Here is a 20804-nt window from a genome sequence, read left to right as displayed (position 1 = left end):
TGTATCTATCTATCACTTGCAGTTTCATGTTCAGTCAGTGTAAAATTGAAGTTATTGAGCTCAATCTTTCCTCATTATTATACAAGAACCAAACAGAATATCATGGGCATAGAAGTGTGTGCAATTTAGCTGTTTATTAGGCAGTTGTGTATACAAATGATTTCAACACTGTCCATTGAGATTTACATTGGTCATTCTGGTTGGGTCCCTTTACACACCAAAACAAAAATATAACATTTATTTGAAGCAGTTCAGACAGATACAATTACATCATTTTCCTGCAGCCAGCCCATTTTTTGGACACCCATTCACAACATAAGTTGTCCATAAGATCACTGGTCTCACACATACATTTCCCCCACAGAACCTTTGATGTTACCATGAAAAAACAAAGAAAAGAAAAAAAAAAATCATAACTTGCATCTGCCCTTGGAAGCTAAAAATGTTTAGTCCTACAAACATTTTAAAGACCACAGCATATTTCTTTACCATGATCACTACAATATCTCATAAACTACATCTTAAAACTGAGACATAGCAGTCAAATATCAAGGTTTCAGTCCAAACTTGCCCTGCCTCCCAACAAGAGGACAGCAAGAGAAACAGGCACAGTCAGAATTATAGTCAATCTTTGCAACTGTTGCTGAGGATTCATGATTTCTGTGAAAAATATACGGCAGTGTGATCTCCACACCAGCTGAGACTAGGAATATCTCATTTGCATCAACAGTAGTAATGGCAACCTAAACCTTTGCTGGTTTAATTATCACAAAACTGAAATTTGGTAAATGTTTAGTGTTTGGTAACATTATGAGAATTTCATGCAAACAGATTCTTAAAATTCTGATGTAACCCTGAAACACTTAGCACTCACATGGAATCCTAGTGCAACAGTGTGTGAGGATGAGCCAAAAATTTTAAGAATTAACTTCTAGTATTGAGCTGACATCTGTATTCTGAAATACTTCTTCTGCACCACTGACACACTAAATAATCTTTTTTTAACTTCAATGCTTCAATGAAACAGTGAATTATTGAAGCTGCAAGGAATGCCGATAATTCTGACCACAACTGTGTTTAACTTTTACTGATATAAAAACTGATTAACAGTACTGATAATGATAAGGCAGCCAAATGACAGACACTACTTAAGACTTCAAAAAGACTCTGGACACAGAGGGGACATGTCATATGATTAAAATACATATCTAACACTTCATTAAGGGGTTTTGGGGTTTCGACAAATATGTAAACCTTTCTCCAAAAATCACTCCTCAGAGGAATTTAAGGGCCATCAAAAAATAATCTTAGCATGTCTTACAATGACAATATTTTGGATGTATTCATCTGCCAATACATATCATCCATGCACTGCATGTAATTGCTACTAATATTTTTCAAATTGAGCCCTGAGCTCTATACATTTCTTAAGGATTGACATTTACAAACTGTATGTAGGCAAAAGGCATGTCACTCTGTAATGATGCGCTAATCTTTACCATCAATTCTGAAAAAACAAGAAAAAAAGAAAACACTACAGTAACAAATAATAATAATAATCAACTTGTCATTTCAATATGAGACGCTGAAAATGATATATCTAAATGTTGACTGTCATGGCAAATACCTCTTGCTTAAGTGGTGAAAAGTAGGCTATGTTTATCTGAAAAGAAAATCAAGTGTATCGGAATACCTGTGATTGAAGGAAAAACAAAGCTGATATATTGATTTGACAACCAGTAAAAAAAGAAAAAAGAAAATCATCCAGCAATAGATCTTAATGCAAGAAAGAAAAAAGCTATTTCCATTTCTGATATAACCTATAATCCCCCCCCCCCCCCCACCCCCCACTTAAAGCACTGATAAATATATTCAATTCTTCATATATAAAAATGTAGGGGACAGATATATTTAAACGGAAATCTTTACAACACGGACAAAACCATGAAAATTTAGTCTTTGAAAATTCAATTAAATTCACAAAAAAGAAAATCAAACATATTTCCTATGACGCACTCTTTTTTTGTCCCTGACACAAGAGAGAAATACAGGGGTCATTGCATTTCTTCATAGTCCAATGAGCGTGATTGGCATGACAACCCTTGTTCTAGCCGGTGCAGAGCCCCGAGACATCTGCACCGCCTCTCTGATCTCCTTTGAGAGAAAAACAGAGCAGCAGGAAATAAAAGAAAACTGTGCAAAAGTGCTCCCTGCATCCTACCGTTGCCACCTCTGCATCCTAACCCTCACCTCGTGGCTTCCTCCTCTGCAGGCAAAAACTTGCTTTTGTTCTCCGTACTGAAAAGCAGTGCTCGCTGGCTACAGTACAGAAAATTCAGTGTCATCACTCAGGACTCGTATATGTATACGTGGGATGTGGATAATTACTAATAAAATTGATCAGGAAAATGTAAAACCATCTCTTAAATGTTATTCTGTCTTAACTATTAAAGTAGCTTGTCATTCATCTTTCCCTATAACCCTTAGCATCCCCTGCCAGCTTGATATACAATCCATCAGTCTGGGGGATACCAACCTGCATCAGTGCCATGGAACAATCAGTTCATCCTCAGTGGGGATGAATTGCGCCATGAATCAGTTGCATGCTTATTGCTATAAAGACACTCGGAGAGGACAAAAGGCTTGCGATTGTTTTGCGAGCTATCGTGCAAGTAGTTTGATAAGATTCGCGCACATTTCAAAGAACTCTATGGTGTGACTTCCCGGTCTGGGGTACGAGGCGTTGTCTCCCCCTCCTGTCGAGTCGACAGATGAGGTCAGCGACGACACTAAAGAGCCTTCTGCGGCCTTGGTGGGGTGCACAGGAGTAGACACAGCTGGAGCGTCCCCTTTGCCCTCGGCCCCATCTACGTCATTCTTAACGGTGGTGCGGTAATTCCCCACTGACCCAGAGCGGTGAGGGGTAGCAGTCCCAGATTTTGTTTCCAACATCTCATCTGCAACAAAAAAACACAAACAAACATGTTTCCTACATGGGTCAAACTCAAACATAGTCAAACAATGGCCTTTTTTTTTTTTATTTGATTGGTCACAGTGATCCATTGATTTTAATAACACTGAATGGTTAATGGTCATAACTGAGCAGAAACTGGAACCAGACGACGTAAAAGTAATCTAAAGTCAAAATTTACCCTTACACCCTGTACGTTTTCTGTGTGAAGTTAATGACGCACTTTATCTCAAATCTTCCTTTGAAGTGCTGGCGAATGGCCAAAAATACCTGTGCAACAGCTCAGGGCCTCAACATTGAGTCAATCATTGATGTTTTTCCACACTGAAACAGTGCTATAGGACAGAACCCAAGTAAATACCACTGTGATACGGGGGTGGGGGGATTTCAGGGCTTGCCAGAATATCCTAGAGTCTGGTCATGTTAATGGGTGACAAACTTTACGCTGTGTGTGTAAGTGGTATATGACTAAATATTAACCTTGTGTGTGTACCCTTGTGTTCAGCTGGGATAGTTGGGATGAGAGAGAGCTACAGCTGCAGTTTCTTTTTAGTGGCGTTCAAAATTTTAAGCCATTAAAAACATAAGTAACAGTCAATTTTTACTCCTGGGTTGTGATTCAGAGTTGACGGACTCAATTTATGGGCATTCAGGAGCCTATGTGTAATTTCTGCCTCAATGCTGACCTCTATCGTTGAGAATGGAACGACAACAAATGAAAACACACACATGCCTTGGCTCCTTTTCAATGACATGTAGGCTGCAAACCCCCCCCTCCACCCTTCGTCTCCCTCCTGGCAAGCAGGATCAAGCAGATCACAATACAAAGGTTGCAGATACACAGCACAAGCGGCGCTGTAAACAAGTTAACAAAGGCAACTCCAACATAAACAAGGAAAGCTACTATGGTCATGACTTTGTCAGTGTTCATTTCATTTTTTAGTGAAGCAGCAATAACTTAGCTTGCGAAGTAGTGCACAAGTAGTGGGTTAAGAGACACTAATATTGAGCTCCACGAAAAAAAAATCTGGTTTCATGCTTAATTATACTTACTGACAAAATAACATCCCTTACAAAACACAAGAAGCTGCATGTATTTTAATTTCCACTCTGAAATTTGTCACACCAAATTGCATTTATTTTGATAGTGTTTCTCTTTATAGACCAGATGACTGTTTCATTTGTCGTCCTTCACTAATGTTCACTACCAGCCACACAACTGCTATTAGGTTTATCTTAAAAAAACTAGTCGAGATATCATATTAAACAAAAAGTAAAGCACCCAGATATGTTAATGCTAGCCAGTTCCTACAGCAAATAAAATCACTGCATAGTTCCCTCACAACTGCAAGTATGCTCCAAATGTCTTGGGCTGGATAAGAATCCTTGAGGAGACCTTGTAAGTGGTAGAAGCGTCTTCAAACAACAGAAATGGAGAGTTGGACTGCTCCTGTGTTTTTGTATCCAGAATTTTCAGGAACGGGTGCACCAGGAGTCTTTCACTTTGATTCTCTCATGAGCATTCAGCTTCACCTGCTGATATTCACTGGTCCTTGTATATCTTGGGAAAATGGAAGTATTACACGTTGAATCTTTAATTTATTCAGAGAAGACCAGTTGGCTGCACAACTGCTTAACTCTTCAAGTCTAAAACCAAAATCAATGTGCAACTCTGGGTTGCACATTACCAAGTTTTGGTCTTTTTTTTTTGCCCATCCACTTTGGGAGTTCCCTTTAAAAAGTGCTTGCTTTACTTGAAATCTGGCGTGTTGCAACTGCTCTAGTTTTCTCAAGAATGTGAGGCAAGTTCATCGTCGGTTTATGTAGACAGTCAAATGCAACACAGATGCAGATTAATAGTCAAATGTTTTTTCTTGATCTATTTCTTAAAAGAAATGCTCTCTCAAAAAACAAGAAACTTTGTAACTTCACGTGTGTATTAGTTGACCAGGTTAGGTACTCTTTATCAAACTGCCATCACAACAATGCCTTGGTCATCAACAGCCAAATTCATGCCAATATGTCAGCGGTGAGACACTTTGTTTCCTCCATACCTGTGAATACTTTCCTCTTTCATGTCTGTTCTATGGAAAGAGATCAGCATCATTGAAAGCCTTTATTAATGAATTTAACGTCTGACTACAATTTCAAATTCTGGTCTCCACAATTCAAATTCAGTTCTCTTCATAGAGACACATTCTCCTTAATGAAGCTGATAATTTGGGCAGGGTGGCTATCAGTAAAATTTTGAATAATGCGAAAAGGCAATTTTACACAACTGCCCCAATACCTGTTTCAATATTAGTATGCAAATATGTCATTCATCTCATCAGCTCAGCTCAGCTGAAAGAATCAATCTTGATAAGGTTTTTCTTTATAATGGTAATGATATGGGAATAAGCATAGTTTAAACTTACCATCTATGCTACGAAAGTCAAGGAGGTAGGTTCTGCTGTCCACCTGGTAGAGCTGAAGACTCATCTTGGTTTGCATCCCAGTGATTGGATTCTTCCTTCTCACACGCAAATAATATGGATTCACAACCTGCAAGAGTTACAACGGGTGAAGAGACAAAGACTGCATAATACCACTGGGCCTCACTCATCAAGCTATCGTGCAATCAAGTCTCATCTTCAAGCAAGATCTTCAAGATCTTCTGCTGCACTCGCCCTTCCTTTATATAGGCCAATAGTCACTAAACCTGTAGGATGTTGGGTGTCATATGTAAATGATTCACTGATTCAAAAGGTTCTCATTCCATGGCTGCTGCTAATTTATCAATCAGTCATGCATTTTACAATCATTTTTGGCACCCTGAGAAAGTTCCAGACTTGTCACATGTCTAAGGATAATTTCCATGGTAGTTTCTGTGCTCTTCCACAATAGCTTGATGAGTAAGGGCCATTGTATCTATATAGACACAATAACTATATATATTCAAGTCCTGAAAAAGCATCCTTTGTAACGGAAGTTTAAATTAATTATCAGACAGAGTGTGATAAAAGTGAGAACAAACTCTTCAACAATGTGGCAAACAAATAGCAGGGAAATTGCATATGACCAGCTAGAAGAACTTTAATGTTTTTGGGGCAACAGTTCCAACTCGCAGGGTTGACTTAGCACAGTGGGTTCTGTGTAATTTAGAAATTACCATGGTCTACTACTGTGTATCCCAAGGCCCAAAAATATAAATAGCTGCTTCATATCAGAGCCAGAGCAAAAACAGGAAATACATTTTCCCACAAGATAAGTCAACTGGTACATTCCTAAGATTTCTATGTTTTTAATCAAAAAAAAAGTATCTGGAAAGGCAACATTCCATTGTAGGTCAAGAAGCATTATCCCTGTGAGAGAAAAAAAAAAAAAAAAAACATGGTAATGATTTTGGGTAAACATTTAGAGAGAATATACTGCATTAACTTCAATGACTGCTTTCTTTAATCCAAATTCATCCTCTAGTTTTGAGACCCTGATGCCTTGGTTTATAAATGGACTAGATGGGTATTACTGTAAGCCAGCTTGCGTAGGCTACAAAGAAAGGAAAAGCAATCTCAGTTTTCTGTTTCATAAGTATCTGACCTCCTGTCATTTTCATAGCCTTTCAACAGCATCAGAATAAGTACCAGGTTAGGCCTATTTGAATTTTCTCCCTTGTGCCCCACTCATCAACTTACCTTCCACTCGTAATCCAGCTGTTTCATGGCACGGCACACCTCTGACATGATATCATTGGGTCTACTCTGACTACGGATACCCAGGTGCCACTTGGCCCTCCTCACACCCTGGTGCTTGGACTTCTGGGGGTTCAGTTCGTCCAGTGTATGGCGAGGCCGGGGAGGGGTCTCTGCCACCAGGAAGGGCACACGCTCAGGGTGGGGCTTGAGAATGCCAGCCACAGTGGCTCCAGAGGTGGTCAGGTGCTGGTCATCGAGGAAGGAGTCAGGGGGGCTGGAGGCCAGGTAAAAGTCCTTGGCCTCGCTCATGATGCGGCGGTTGTCGATGATGAGATGGTAGGCCACGGCTAGTGGATCCTGATGGTTGCGACTGTACAGGCATGCCAGCACTTCCTCCTCAGTACACTCAAACTTCTCACATACCTCCTTCAGGGCCTCATCATCAATTATGTTGTTGCTGTAAGATGGATCCTCAGGGAACAAATACTTGGGTAGATCCTCTTTGAACCAGTCATCCTCTCTGTGGGAGTAAAAAAAAAATGCATGGTCCAAGCTTTAATGAAAACACAGTAAACCATGCCAGTGCAACTATTTAAATAAGACTACAGTTTGTCATCCATAGGTCTCTAAAGGTAAATAATGTGCTGTATATTCAATAAAAACAACTGAATGATTGTGGCAATGGTTTGAAATGGCTCACCGAATCTCTTTGATGGTGGCTCTTTTCATGGGGTCCACCTGCAGCATGTGTTTAAGGAGACTTATTACAGAGGGGTTCAGATACTGTGGCGTGAAGAAAATCCCATCACAGATCTTCTTAAAGAGTGTTGGCACATGGTCGTCATCAAAGGGAAGCGTCCCACACAACAAGGCATATAGAATCACCCCACTGCTCCATATATCCACCTCTGGACCAGCATATAACCTGTAGAAAATGTTCATGGCACAGACAGACATGATCCTATTAAATCACTGTTATGATTTGTATAGCCTCTTACACAGTGCCTTTTTAGTATCATGAGTGCTTAAAAGTGTGATCCCTATATTAATGACTAATGAGGAATATGATTTATGAAGTTACCTTCCTGAGATAACCTCAGGAGCAGCATAGTTTGGAGAACCACAGCTTGTTCGCAGGAACTCTCCATCTGACATCATGTTTGATAAACCTGCACATAAACATTTCTCAGTGTTATATCATGTAACACATGACACATAAGCTGTGTGTATTTCAAAAAGCCATAGATTTGACATACTAATACAGCATCAGGCCAGAACCAAAAACTTTATTTAATTCTGAAAATTGAGGCATTCAAGTATTTCACCATTTTAATAGTGTGGCTCAAAATGAACATGTGTTAATCCAATGTCCTTGACAAAAGCTCAGAGTATTATTTATGAGAGCAGCTCCATTCTACATTTGAGATCTAAAGGAAGTCACTAACCGCTCCAGCAACTCTGTGATTTTGACATCTCTTTTGCAAGTGACAGGTCAAATGCCACATATTTTTTATCTGTGCCAATACAATTTGATACATCTATGTTGTTGCTTTGAGAACAGCTGAATTGTGCAATACAAACAAATTGTTGTCAGTTATGTTTATTAACTGCTAAAACTGCACTAAAAGGTTGAAACTTTTCTTTATAAATTGCTTGAGCTATAAGAATGACTACACACCGCTTCAGTAATGGTAGTGAGAACCATTTTTATTAACCAGTTTGGATTCATGAATCATTCATTATCTTCTTAACTGTAATATTTGTCCACAGCTAATAGCACAGGGAGAGGAGGCAATGTGAGGGTTTGGGGCTAAGAGGGTGACTTACCAAAGTCAGCAATCTTTGCATTCATCTGGGCATCAAGCAAGACATTCTCTGGCTTGAGGTCTCGGTGCACCACCATGTGTCTGTGGCAGTAGTCTACTGCTGAAATAATCTGTTGGAACAGCCGGCGACTCTCCTTCTCATCCAACTGTCAAAGCAGGGACAGTGAGGTGTGATCTTCTCTGTGACTCAGTCAGCACATCATAGCCCACTAAACGGCACTCAGAGTTGTGTGCTTAATAACATTTAAAAGCTGTACTGGTTTTATACCATCACAGCTGTTCAAGGATGATGTGCATCATAAGCGGCAGCCAGTGTTTCCCTCAGAATGACCCTGTACATTAGCCTATATCTAGCCTGCTATTTCTTATTTCATCATTTTAATTCTAGTTAATTCTCAACCTTTAGTGTTTTTACTCAACTTTACCCTGCTCACCTTGCTTTTTCCTCAGTGATACTTCCTTTGTTCAATACTCTGTAGTAGCAAGGCATTTATGGACCATACATGGTACCTATGAACATTGCAAGGTCCATTTTTAACATTAACCTAGAATTGCAGACAAATAAGAATGTTGCTCTTCAGAGAAATACACTTCACAAATGTATTCCTAACCAGGCTACGATGACAATAGCGCTGCCCTCTGGTTAAACAAGGGTGCTAGAAAATGGCGTCCACAAAACAAACATTTCCTCACCAAATGGACACGCTATTATTTTAATTCTTCACAGCACTGCCTGTGCTACTTCAACTTAAACACAGGCAGCTCACAATAGCTAACTTAATATTCAGTCCAGTCAGTTACACCATGAGCATTAGAACAATACTGGGAAGATCTGTCATCACGCTGGGCACATATAAATGCACAATTAAATTCCAAGATAGAAACATTACATAACAGGAGCAACAGGCACTTACTTTCTGTCACTGACTGAATACTTGGAATGTAACTAACTGGAACACACAGGAAGATATAAGGATACTCGAGGACATTAATCACCACAGGCAAGTAGATCTAAACTATAGCCTGTTGTGGTGCACATTGAACTTGAGCGGCCACTCTTTCTTCACGCAATGGCAAAGGCTCGAGAGGTACATGTCATCTCTAACAAACCCTTCTGCTAAAGGGACTGTGAGTGCACCGAGGTGGTGTGGAAAACACTGAATTCCTGGTCAGAGGCTGACACAGCTCTGGGTGTTAGAGAATGCTGTAGGCTGCGTGGTAGGGTTTGCAAATGCGTCAACATGTCATCATGCTGCTTTATTACGATATCATGATGAGACACTTTTTTTTTTCCCCCCACAGACAAATTTGTACTGGTATTATCATGAATGATATATGGCACAGCCCTACACTGATTATAAAGTAAGAGGCCTGAATGCACAATAGGACAGAGAGAAACACTGAAAAATGACAGGACATCATCATAACACAAGAAACATCTTACAACATAACACACATAAAATAATGTGTTACCTTTCCATTTTTACAGATGTAGTCAAACAGCTCTCCTCCAGAGACATACTCCATCACCATGAAGATATCTGTAGGGGTGCTGATAACCTGATACCTGTAGAAGTAACAAACACGGGGTGTGAAACAAATAGCTGAGCAATCATCAGATGAAATGACACTATTCAAACATAGAGGCTTACGCCTCATTTCCCTGTATTACATGTCTAACATCCCAGCATTGTAGAAACATCAGAAGTCATCAAACCCCTACCAACATTGTTCACCAAATGGATTTCAGGTGTGCTTTACAATATGGTGACCACTTGAAGCTATTCTACAAACATTTCAGAGCTCAATGGAAATTTCTCATCACAGTTTTCCTGCACAGATGCTCTTAGAGCAACCTGATATTCAAACATCAGCTGGGTCAGCAATTTAGACTACTTCCTGTATGAGAATTTTGGTACACTACATTAACAAATCTGAAATGTATTTAGAACATTTTAGAGCAACAATAAATTAAATGCCACAACAAAGATAATTTAGCCTTGAAATTTCTTCAGTGTGTCAGACACCTGCTGCCCAGTGCATCTCATACCCTGTTAATATTTAAACTGGCCACCCAACCAAATGTTTTTGTTTTGGACTTATTTCCAGTGCTATAATACATGAGGTCATTGGTACTGGCTGATTCAGTTCAGACTGCCAAGCACCAAAATAATTACCAAAAGTCACGAAAGAATACAACTGTCTGAGCCCTTAACTATGGGCAAAATGCTCAGTTGCTCAGTTTGCGATACCCTTTTTCAGGAGATCAATCTGAGACTGACGAGAGTATACACCAAGCTTTCCGTTTCAGTAGAGCAATCTTCGTTTTTTAAACTCATTAATGACTGCCCTATTGACCGCTGTTGTGCCTGCAGCACATCGATATCAGCATCAGTGCTGAAGCAACTGGTGAAATGATGCTTTCTACATCTAAGGATGATGCCAAGTAATCGTTAAATATGCCCTAGGTTCCAAAATAGCAAACTTTATCCTTTAAGTGTAAGGCTGCCCCTTTATACATACTCCTGACTACTTGTGATCACATTAGACTTAGCACCGTACTAATGTCATGTTCCCCCCGTAATTGTTATACTCAACATTAAGCTGAACAACAAGGTAAGGCCACAGACCTCACTGACTTAAAATGGCACAGAAACTGTACTGGGGGAAAAACAGACAGCCTAATTGGACAGTTAAACTTTGCAGGCTCAAACCAGCATGCTCACCACCAACTGTTAGCTATAATGATGCCTGAACTCCGTGTGGCTTGAAACCGCTTGTTCAACTGTTCAATCCTGGATCAGCAACCACACACTATGCAAAAACATATGCAACGTCCAAATCCTTCAATCATAGCTATGTCATCACATAACACTCTGCTGTCTTACTAATGAGATAAATATCCATCATTTTGACCAAGTGGTGCCTTTTTGTCTTCAGTCAGAACCACAAGCTACTATTTTTTGGAGGCCATCTTAATGGCATGGCATACGCCATGATTGTAGTAGATGTGGTTACAATTCATGCCCACCCACCTTGCAAAGGCCTTTCAGTCTCACAGCAACTTTGGAGACCTACCTTGTGTCTACTCATTTTTTTCATATAAAAGTAAAAGTAAAGTAAAAAAAAAAAAAAAAAAAAAAAAAAAATTGGATGACAATGACAGACCTAAAAAAACATTATAAACGGACCACATCAAAGATAATGAGCAGGCAAACTAGCTAGACTTGCTAGTTGGTTATGTAGCTAGTGATCATTAATATATTTTGACATGTAAAACTTAAAATTTGTGCATATGGCAATGACACTGACAGCTTCCACCTCAAGACTCTGTGTACTGTTAGGGATTAAAAAAAATATCATGCATTTTCTGCTACTGCAGCATAGTAATGTTTTAAGAACTATAAGCACTACAAAGAACAATGTCAGCATAACTGGGGCTTTTACACCAATCATTTTTACTTTTTCTATCCCTGAGAAGTTAATAATGATAGTTCTGCTCACAGATTCAAGTTGTAGTTCCAAATTTCTGGCCTTAGGGAAAATTTCCCCCCCCAAAAAAAGAAGAAAAAAAAAAGACTGTCCTGGGATAGGACTAAAATGAATTCTTGAATTAAGATGTTTACACTTGTTTTTTGCTAAACCTGGTTACACCAGCTACAGCATATTCGGTCTCAAAGCATATCATTAATAGACTGTCAGTGTGGCAAAGTCTAGAGATTCTTCTGTTTGCATAAAAGACAGAAACCCCTCCTGGTTTTAGAGTTTGGCCTACAATTACTTTTCACCGTGTATCCATTCAAGTATTCACACACCAATCAATCAATGCATTTGAAAGCCTTTTTCCTTTTGTTTTCCATGAAACGGTCTATTGGAGGAGGATGCTGGCCTCACCACTCCACCACTGCTCTGCCAGCAGCAGCAGCAACCACTGGTGAAAGACCACTTACAAATAGACTCTCAGAAACAGACACAGTATACACTACGGAGAGACCACACACTCCATTTCTCATCACACAGAGTTAGTTTTTAAATATAGTAACTATATAAACACACCAAATACACACACACCGTGAGACAGAGACAAGTGTGCTGGGGGTGCCAGTCAGACCCTGAGCCTGACAAAAGAGAAAGGAACGTCGCAGTGAAATTCCATCACTGTCTTTTACAAGCTGTATTTATTTACAGTCCATGACAAAATTAACAGCCAAAGGTTCAAAGCTGACCTGAGTTTATGACTTTGTCAAATTATATACTGGCACAATATCATAAGAAAGATACTACTAGATAAGATTACTCATCAACATCCAGGAACATCCAGCAATCAAAAAGCCACTGCAAGTTTAATTCCCAGAAATCCAAAAGATGACTCATTCGTTTCAGATGGCTCTTAGTTTTCAACTTGCTCCTCCATCACAAACTGAACACCTGGTGACTTTGTACAAGTCCACCTAAACACAATCCAGACAAAGTCTACCTTCATTCACTTTCTACAAGAACTAGTTTATGCAAACGTGCCCAGTGTTCACCGTGCACGTCTGCCCCCACCCCCTTCCCTAGATATCAGCTTCCTTCACTAGACTGGGCAACCTGAAAACTGACCACTGTAATCCTTCACAAAGATTTCCATGAGGCAGAAACACTGGCTTTCTTCCACATCTTTTGCACTGCAATGGAAAGATTTTAAGCACCATAATTTATAAACATCATCATTTATAAATTTGGAAAAAGTTGGTCCTCTTATGTATAAAGAGCAACTTTTACAGTTTTATTGCAAAGGACTGCTTTAGAGAATGGATTTGAATGAACGGAGCCAGATTCTAAACTAAAGAAGACACACAGACTCTTAACTAAGTCTCTGTGTCTCCTATTAATCTTGTGCTTTTCTTGTCCTCCCCTTAACAAGGCTGCCCTGCACTAAAGTCACTCAACTCCACTGGTCTGGGCTGAGCATGTGAAACTGCAGTGGCTTCTCTGGGCAGTAACCAGACTTCGAGGGGCCCTGCGAGGGCTCTGGCCAAGTTTATTTCAGCAGGAATGACTCCAGGGATTTCATTAGTGGATGAATTGAAGTGAGTGGTAGTTCTTGTGCTTGCATCACCAACATATGATGCTATTATATCATATGATTTATCAAGGCCTGGTCATTTTACTGTTTTTTTAAGACTGGTTTTAATGTAAAAAAAAAAAAGTTCAGTATCAAGATTCAAGATTTACCTCAATTTTGGGTAAGCAAATGTTGTCTAATTATACATAACTTTGGCCTTATTTCACTATATGAAATATGGCAAAAATGAGTACAAATTTGCGCCGGTATATCCTAATGCATCAAGAAATGGCAATGTAACCTTGATGGCCACCGTCAAACTGGGAATGACACAAGATACAATATTTCCGGAGGGTAGTAATCAACAACAACCATCATCAAAATGTTAAAAGCTACTTTTAACTGTTGTACAATAAAACTTAATCACTCCTGGAACCAACTATGCCCAAACCACCAAATTATAATTAAACATTTTCTATCTATATCAATCTCCTGAAGAAACAATATCTAAAACATCACAACTATATTCCTATCACTACCATACTATGCTTTCCTCTTCATCTAGCTGAAGACATCTAGTTGTGTTCCATGAATATACAAAATGGACTCAAGTCCAACACATAGGCTACCTCAACTCAATGGGAACACAAGTATCACTACCTATGATTCCAAAGATAACTCCTCTTGATTCTCATGATGAAATTATGCAAAAACAGAAAGTTATTATTATCTTAATAGATCAGAGCTGCCAACCCTGGGAAAATATTTGGAGTATCACACAGGTCGCACTGGTTGCCCAGTGTAACTGTGCATGCAGTCATTTCCCTGTCCACCACTGTACTGTAAACAGTTTATTCAGATGTAGTTCATTTGAGGTACTGTGTCTGGGCCAGCCATCCTTTTTAGATGTCCTGCCCCCTCCACTTGGTGCTCACAATCTAAAAGACACCCAGCAGAAAGCCTATACTTAGAATTCTAGCTTTAACTGTTGAAGGGATCGGAAAAACAGCATAATTTGATCTGGTTTTGGAAGTCACCTACACTGCACAATATTAAGATCCACAGTAACCACTTTGACATTAGTTCAGAAAAAAGCCATTACTTAAAAGAGAGAACATGTTATTAAAAAATCTACTTTCAAATCTTGCCTTCAGTATTTTTTATATTATGTAATATTATGGTATTATGGATTATCTCAGTTATCAAAAAGTGCTGATAGCTTACAAATCCCTTAAACTAAATCAAATAAACAACACATTCTAATGTTAGACATTGTGGGTTTCCACAAGTTGTCTTAAACAGAAAACAAAAACAGCTTGACTGGCTCAGCATTGCTGATAATGTGCCCAAGCCTATTTGCTGTGAAAAAACATACAATGTTGAAAGCTGTTACGATAATATAAAAGGGATTTTGTGATAGCCGGGCAGTGGTCAGGTAACTTGAGAGCATGCTGACATGCATATTCTCTTGTAACCATCATCTATATGTTCGATGCCACCAGTGAAATAAATCGAAACCAACACAGCTAAGACATTCATTAAAAACAAATATGACGACTTTATAGAAGGAATTATGCACATACTATATATTTTAGTAAAATTTATTTGACATTTATTGAAAATGTCATTGGGTCAGATTTTATTCAGTTACAGCTACATTAGTCTTTATCAGACATCCACTGTGTGCCTAGTGAGTGCATCCCCAGAGTAACTACAGCCCGAATAAAGGCTCATTCATGCTCAACGTTAAGTATGTATACAGATACGGGTGGATACGGCCTTCTGTCTGTACTCTGTGTTCATTTCATCTGCCTTTCTGCACATTTTCAGGAGGCTTCCTGATACACACAAAATGGAGCAGTACCACCGGAAATCACACGGGCAGCGAAGCCAACAGTTAAAGAGAGACCGGTCAATGAGCAAGAAACGAAGAAGACATTTTTAAAAATGATAATATTAGAGAAAAGAATGCTCAGTCCTCCTGTCGTGATGTATTTAATGACCTAACAGACCACCACCGTCTGCAACGCCTCCTCCAGGTTTGCCTCTTTGTGCCACGTCCCTTATTGCGACGTTCTCGACCATCGCCATGTTCGTTTTCGCCAGAAACTGCCCTCTAGTGGACCTATCACTTAACAGCCATGCCAACATCAGGAACGCATAAAAGTATACGGGGAGAGATGGTTATATTGTTGGAAATGGACGTATTCATTTTTCTAACGTACAGGGAGCATAAATGAGCCTTAAGGCTAACCATAGGCTGCAAAGTTCAAAGTTTCATGTATGTTACTGTCACATTTTTTTTTTCATTTTTGTGCCTTGTTCCATTTTCCATTATCGATGCTGCCTTCCGTTTGCATACGTAGACAGACACAACCTATGCACTGTTACGGCTAATTCATAAATTGTGCATTCACATGGGTCTGCTTCATTCCACATGATGTAAATGTCGTCAGCCACCCTTGTCTGCGTGGACCTCTATGTGGACGTCCACATGCAGGCCATAATTTGATACTGCATGGACTGTCTGCATGGCAAGCACACCGACTGCACATGCTCCAGATGGATCACTCTGCGCTCCTGACAGGAGAAGAGGATCGATACATACTCACACACACAACATGGCATGCAAGGGCAAGAGCACAAGGAGGCTATCTCTACCAGCCAGCTGATGTTCATAGTCATGTTATGGCACACATGTTCACTCTCTTTCTCTCTGTCTCACACATACATCGGGAAATGCGTGACCCTCAATTATAATACGGATAAAACCGTGTGCATCCGCCTGACCAGTACAAGTCCACAGCTGTTCATGAACTCAAAAGACAAAAGTATGTGTAGGCCTGTACTGCATCAAGACTACAACAGAAGCTACAATCAGTATATCCCCCACCACACCCAAACAAGCACTGTCACAAGTTAATCGATAGAGCCGTGAGTTAGCCTCTCAAGATTACTGGTACAGTCAATTCAGACATGTAATTCAGCACTGACTCAATACCCTACAGTCATTTGCCCAAGCTCCGACATGTACACGCTTGACAACTCTACCATGCAAAGTTAAACTGGACAAGTAGCATGTTTGCTTAATCAAATACACCAAGGACCATATCTGACTTGGTAGGGACAACTTCCTCCTGCTGCACTGCAGTTGCACAAAAACAGTACCAAAGAGAGTTTATGTTGAACCAAGAGTTTTGTGAGCTATATCATGAATATTGATACTGAATTTAAGAAGAGCTCACACAGCCAGAGCATGCAGAACAGACGGAGCAAAATTTATGGGTATGGTGCTAAATCTGTGAAGCACTTGCGTAACTCACCATGAAAGGTCAACAGAGGGGATAAACAAAAACATAAAGGCAGAAAGAGCAATGGACTGAGGGGAAAGGAGACTGGGTCAGGCAGATACTGTCCTTGATAGATGTACTCTAATGCAAACCATTAAAACCTTGAAATAGCTCACTGGGTGGCACTAATGTGGTGGGAGGGGGATTATGGAGGAGCGAGCAGGATGCTATCTAGGACTTACAGTTTAATTATGTGAGGATGCCTAAAAAGCTTGAGGTTCTGGATCTCCCTGCGGATCTTTCCCACCACATCCAAACTGCGGATCTTCTGTCGATTCAAGATCTTCACTGCCACTTGGTGCTTGGTCAGTTCATGTTGCCCCACTGCAGGAAAGAGAGAATGCAAGCACATGAGAAATAGCAAACAGAGCATGAAATACATTACATATGAAACATAAAGGAAAAATGACTGAAAACAGTTCCACCACCATAACATAAGAATTTATAGTACCACAATACAAAAATACTGTCCCTGTCAGATGAAATCCACAGATTTCCAAAATGTTAATTTTTCAGAAACTACTAAAAACAGCAAGGTTTATAACTTGAAAACATTGCATTTTATATTGTCAACTGACTTATGACTGGGCTTAGTAAGCCCAAGTGGGCAGAAGATTTTCTCTCCCCGTAGATGTAATCCTTCAGCTAACGTGAAAAGGCCCACATGCACTGAAAGCAATGACTGACACACCTCATTTGACACGCATCATTTAATACTCCTATGGCACAGGCATCCAGTTGAGTACAACAATATGACCACAAGATGATGATGATTATTATCAGTAGTAATAGTATAATCATTATTATTATCATCATCATCCCATCCTTGCCTGTTGCAAGTAACAATGTGAACAGTCAGGCAGTCCACATATTTGGCAAGAATGAGATTAACACATTGTTCAAGGTTCAATGTTCACTATTTCAAACATTGTTTAGGAATTAGACTAGCTGAGCACAGTGTCATCTGATGCCCCACAGCCCACAATACTTGTTTAACCCTCTGTCCGTGTTGTTGTATTAAAACTGTACAAACTAAAACCTCAGGACTTATTTTGGCGAGAGAGATTTTTGCAAAAAAACGACTGCTTGCCTAAAACTTGCAGCAGTCGACAGTAGACAGTTAGCTAAATTCCCCAAGCAGCGGAGCTGCAGCTGAAACAGAAAAGATTTTGGGACACTGGTGTTCTCTCCAGGTCAGATTAAAAGACCACCAGTCTGCGCTGGGCACAAACACACAGGAACCCACGAAAGAATTTGTAAGTAGCCAAACTGTTGATGGTGTTGACCTAACATTAGTCTGTGTGCTTTCTTGCTAAAAATGTGATCATGAAGGTTGTATGTGCACTCAGGTTTGAAGCACTGGACTTGTGGCAGGCGGCTGCTTTCCCCTGATTTTGGCCGGTTACTGCATATCAGCATTAGTTAATGTATTCACTAATTTAATAAATGTGAGCAGTAAACCCAATAGACACTGGGTAGGCGGTACATTCACGGCAACGTAGCCGCTGGGGAAGCGAGGCTTTTACTAGACGGCTGTTGGCCTCCCATTTCCCGTTAATTTTGAATTGCCCTGTTGTAAAACAACAGCTCCAGTCTGTCCGCTTCTGTTTTGATGCCTTCAAACTGAAACACTCTGAGTCCAGGCATCACAGTGGAAGAGCCTCAAAACACTGACAGTGAATGCCATGCAATTGCAAACAATGGATTAGAAAGTGGGTTTGACATGCGTCAAAATCGCTCCCAGTGTGTTCACAGCTGGAGATACAAGGCTTTCACACAAACAACAATGTGGAACAGGGTTAAATTGTGCAAATACAGTCTTTCTTAAACATTAGACTGGACCCATAGAGCACAGGCCCCGTGAAAGAGAGCGTTACATTACATCTGGATGTTGGAGCAACAGCAAGCTTGCAAGAAAGACATTACTTTAACAGTGGTGTTGGTAGTGAAGCATTAACAAAGTCCACACTAATCAAGACTATAATGTATCACCGAGTTAAGCTCTGATGCAGTGTGGTGCTGACCCCTTCAACTAAGAAAAGTCTGAAAGGATGACTCAGTAATAATTAACTGAATATAATGACGCTAATGGTTGTTCTATTGTATCTTTAAAAATGAGCGTATGATTCACTTTATTCAGGTGTGTTTTGAGCACTTCTTCCAAAGAGGCCGATGACAATGCATGATGAAAATCAGTTCATAAATGCAATTATGGCTCTGGAATGATCATGTAAATGACTATCCTCACCACAGTAAGGACACAGCCCCAAATATAGTGTTAGGAAGGCCTTGTTTACATAGTGTGAAACTGCACACCAGTTACAAACCAGTCCATCTCTACAGACAGGAAGTCGGGCACACAGTAGTATGATGACACACTGTGGGCCAGCTACACTGACACCAGCTTAGCCAAGCTCTCTCCCTGATTCAGCCAGGGAGTCTGACACCAAAACACACACACCTATCAAATTTGCACTGCCAGTTCTCTCAATCGATAATGTATGGGAAAACACAACTATATCAATTAAGGAGCCAGGAGTGACAGGATGGAAAGCACACACAGTGCTCAGCTTCATACCGCTATCCATTTGTTTCTGGTGGGTCTAAAATGATGAGGTAGTGTGAGCGAAAGAGGAAAGATACGCACAATGCTGGGCTTTCGCTAATTTGCCTGCTAACATCAGTCCAGAGGCTGCACTCCCCGGTGGCTGTCTTGCCAAAATAGTCCTAGCTCAGAAGCTAACTTAACGTTAGCTCACAACGCAGCTAACTGACGCAAAAAGAATATAAATAAAAAAACAACTTTAAAGTGCAGTCTGCTTTCTATCCACTACAGTTAACAGATGCAGCCTAAAAATCACAACATGTACCGTTAACGTGAGCCGCAAAGTTGTTGAGCTAGCCAGCTAATGGCCAGGACAACAAGTGTGTTGCAACGAGCTAGCCCTCTGCTTAGCGGGATACATTAGCAGCGACACTAAATGCTCTCTTTTCCCACCATCTCTGAGCGGGCACAGCGCACAGTCACAAAGATCCGGATGCATACCTTTCACCTTTCCAAACGTCCCCACTCCGAGCGTGTCTCCGAGAATGTAGTGGCCAATTTTAACTCTTCCTTCATGTTTCGGTTTGTCCGTCGCCATCTTCCCGCAGTGGCCTTGCTGTGAAGCTAGATAGCTAGCTGCGGGTAGAGATGGACCTGACTCCGCTGTCTGCGCCTCTACAGCTGGAGAGTGGGAGGCGCCGCCGGCTCCTGCCGAGCACCGACCCGCAGCTCGTCAAAATGTACGTCGAATGCTGCCTTCACGTGCGCTTAGAAAGCTCCTAAATCAGAGAACGCCTGTCAGCAGCACTATTTGTCAAGCATCCGAGTGTCCCTTTGTCTTTAATTATGACTGAGGGGCTCTTAAACCAAAAGTACTTTTTCCACGACTGTTATTTTAACTTAATTAATAAATTAATGACATACTCAAATAAATAAATTCAAACTTTATTTGTATGGCACTTCATACAAACAAATGAAACTCAAAAGTCATAAAAGCAGGAGAAAACAAATGTAATAAAAACACAGTAATTCAAAGATAAAACAAATGGCATGTAAATAAAAAATGTGAAAAAAACTATATAATAATAATAATAATAATAATAATAATAATAATAATAATAATAATAATAAACAGTCCTTAGGTAAAAGCTATGCTAAAAAGGTGAGTTTTAAGATTCCTCTGAAAAACATTATCTGACCAGGCATTCCTCAGGTCCTCTGGCAGGGAGTTCCATTACCACAAAAAGTGGTCGTTCTCCTCAGACCATGGGTCCAGCACCAGAGGACCTGAGTGACCTGCTGGGCACATATCTTAAAAGCACATCAAACAAGTACTGGGGGCTTAGGCCACTTAGAGATTTATATCCTAATAAAAGAATCTTAATATCCAC

At 40.2% G+C, this 20804-nt stretch overlaps 1 protein-coding gene across 2 annotated transcripts; it reads right to left on the bottom strand.

The window, feature by feature from the left end:
• Positions 1-115: 115 nt before the first annotated feature.
• On the bottom strand, positions 116-20121 carry prkaa1 (protein kinase, AMP-activated, alpha 1 catalytic subunit). 2 transcript variants are annotated; one of them, XM_030065218.1, is made up of 9 exons: positions 19915-20011; positions 17051-17192; positions 9945-10038; positions 8473-8617; positions 7727-7814; positions 7346-7570; positions 6646-7165; positions 5389-5515; positions 116-2957 (listed from the first exon to the last, which is right to left on the bottom strand). In XM_030065218.1, the coding sequence occupies exons 1-9, from the start codon at positions 20009-20011 to the stop codon at positions 2662-2664; spliced, it is 1734 nt and encodes a 577-aa protein (XP_029921078.1). In that variant the 3' UTR covers positions 116-2661. The 2 variants fall into 2 exon arrangements, with proteins under 2 accessions (XP_029921078.1, XP_029921079.1); XM_030065219.1 differs by lacking the exons at positions 116-2957; positions 5389-5515 and adding an exon at positions 5522-6315 and having other exon boundaries at positions 19915-20121.
• Positions 20122-20804: the final 683 nt, after the last annotated feature.

Source organism: Myripristis murdjan, chromosome 12 (genome assembly GCF_902150065.1).
Source record: "Myripristis murdjan chromosome 12, fMyrMur1.1, whole genome shotgun sequence".
In the NCBI taxonomy this organism is placed as follows: domain Eukaryota; kingdom Metazoa; phylum Chordata; class Actinopteri; order Holocentriformes; family Holocentridae; genus Myripristis; species Myripristis murdjan.
This window is presented reverse-complemented; position numbering and strand designations above follow the sequence as displayed.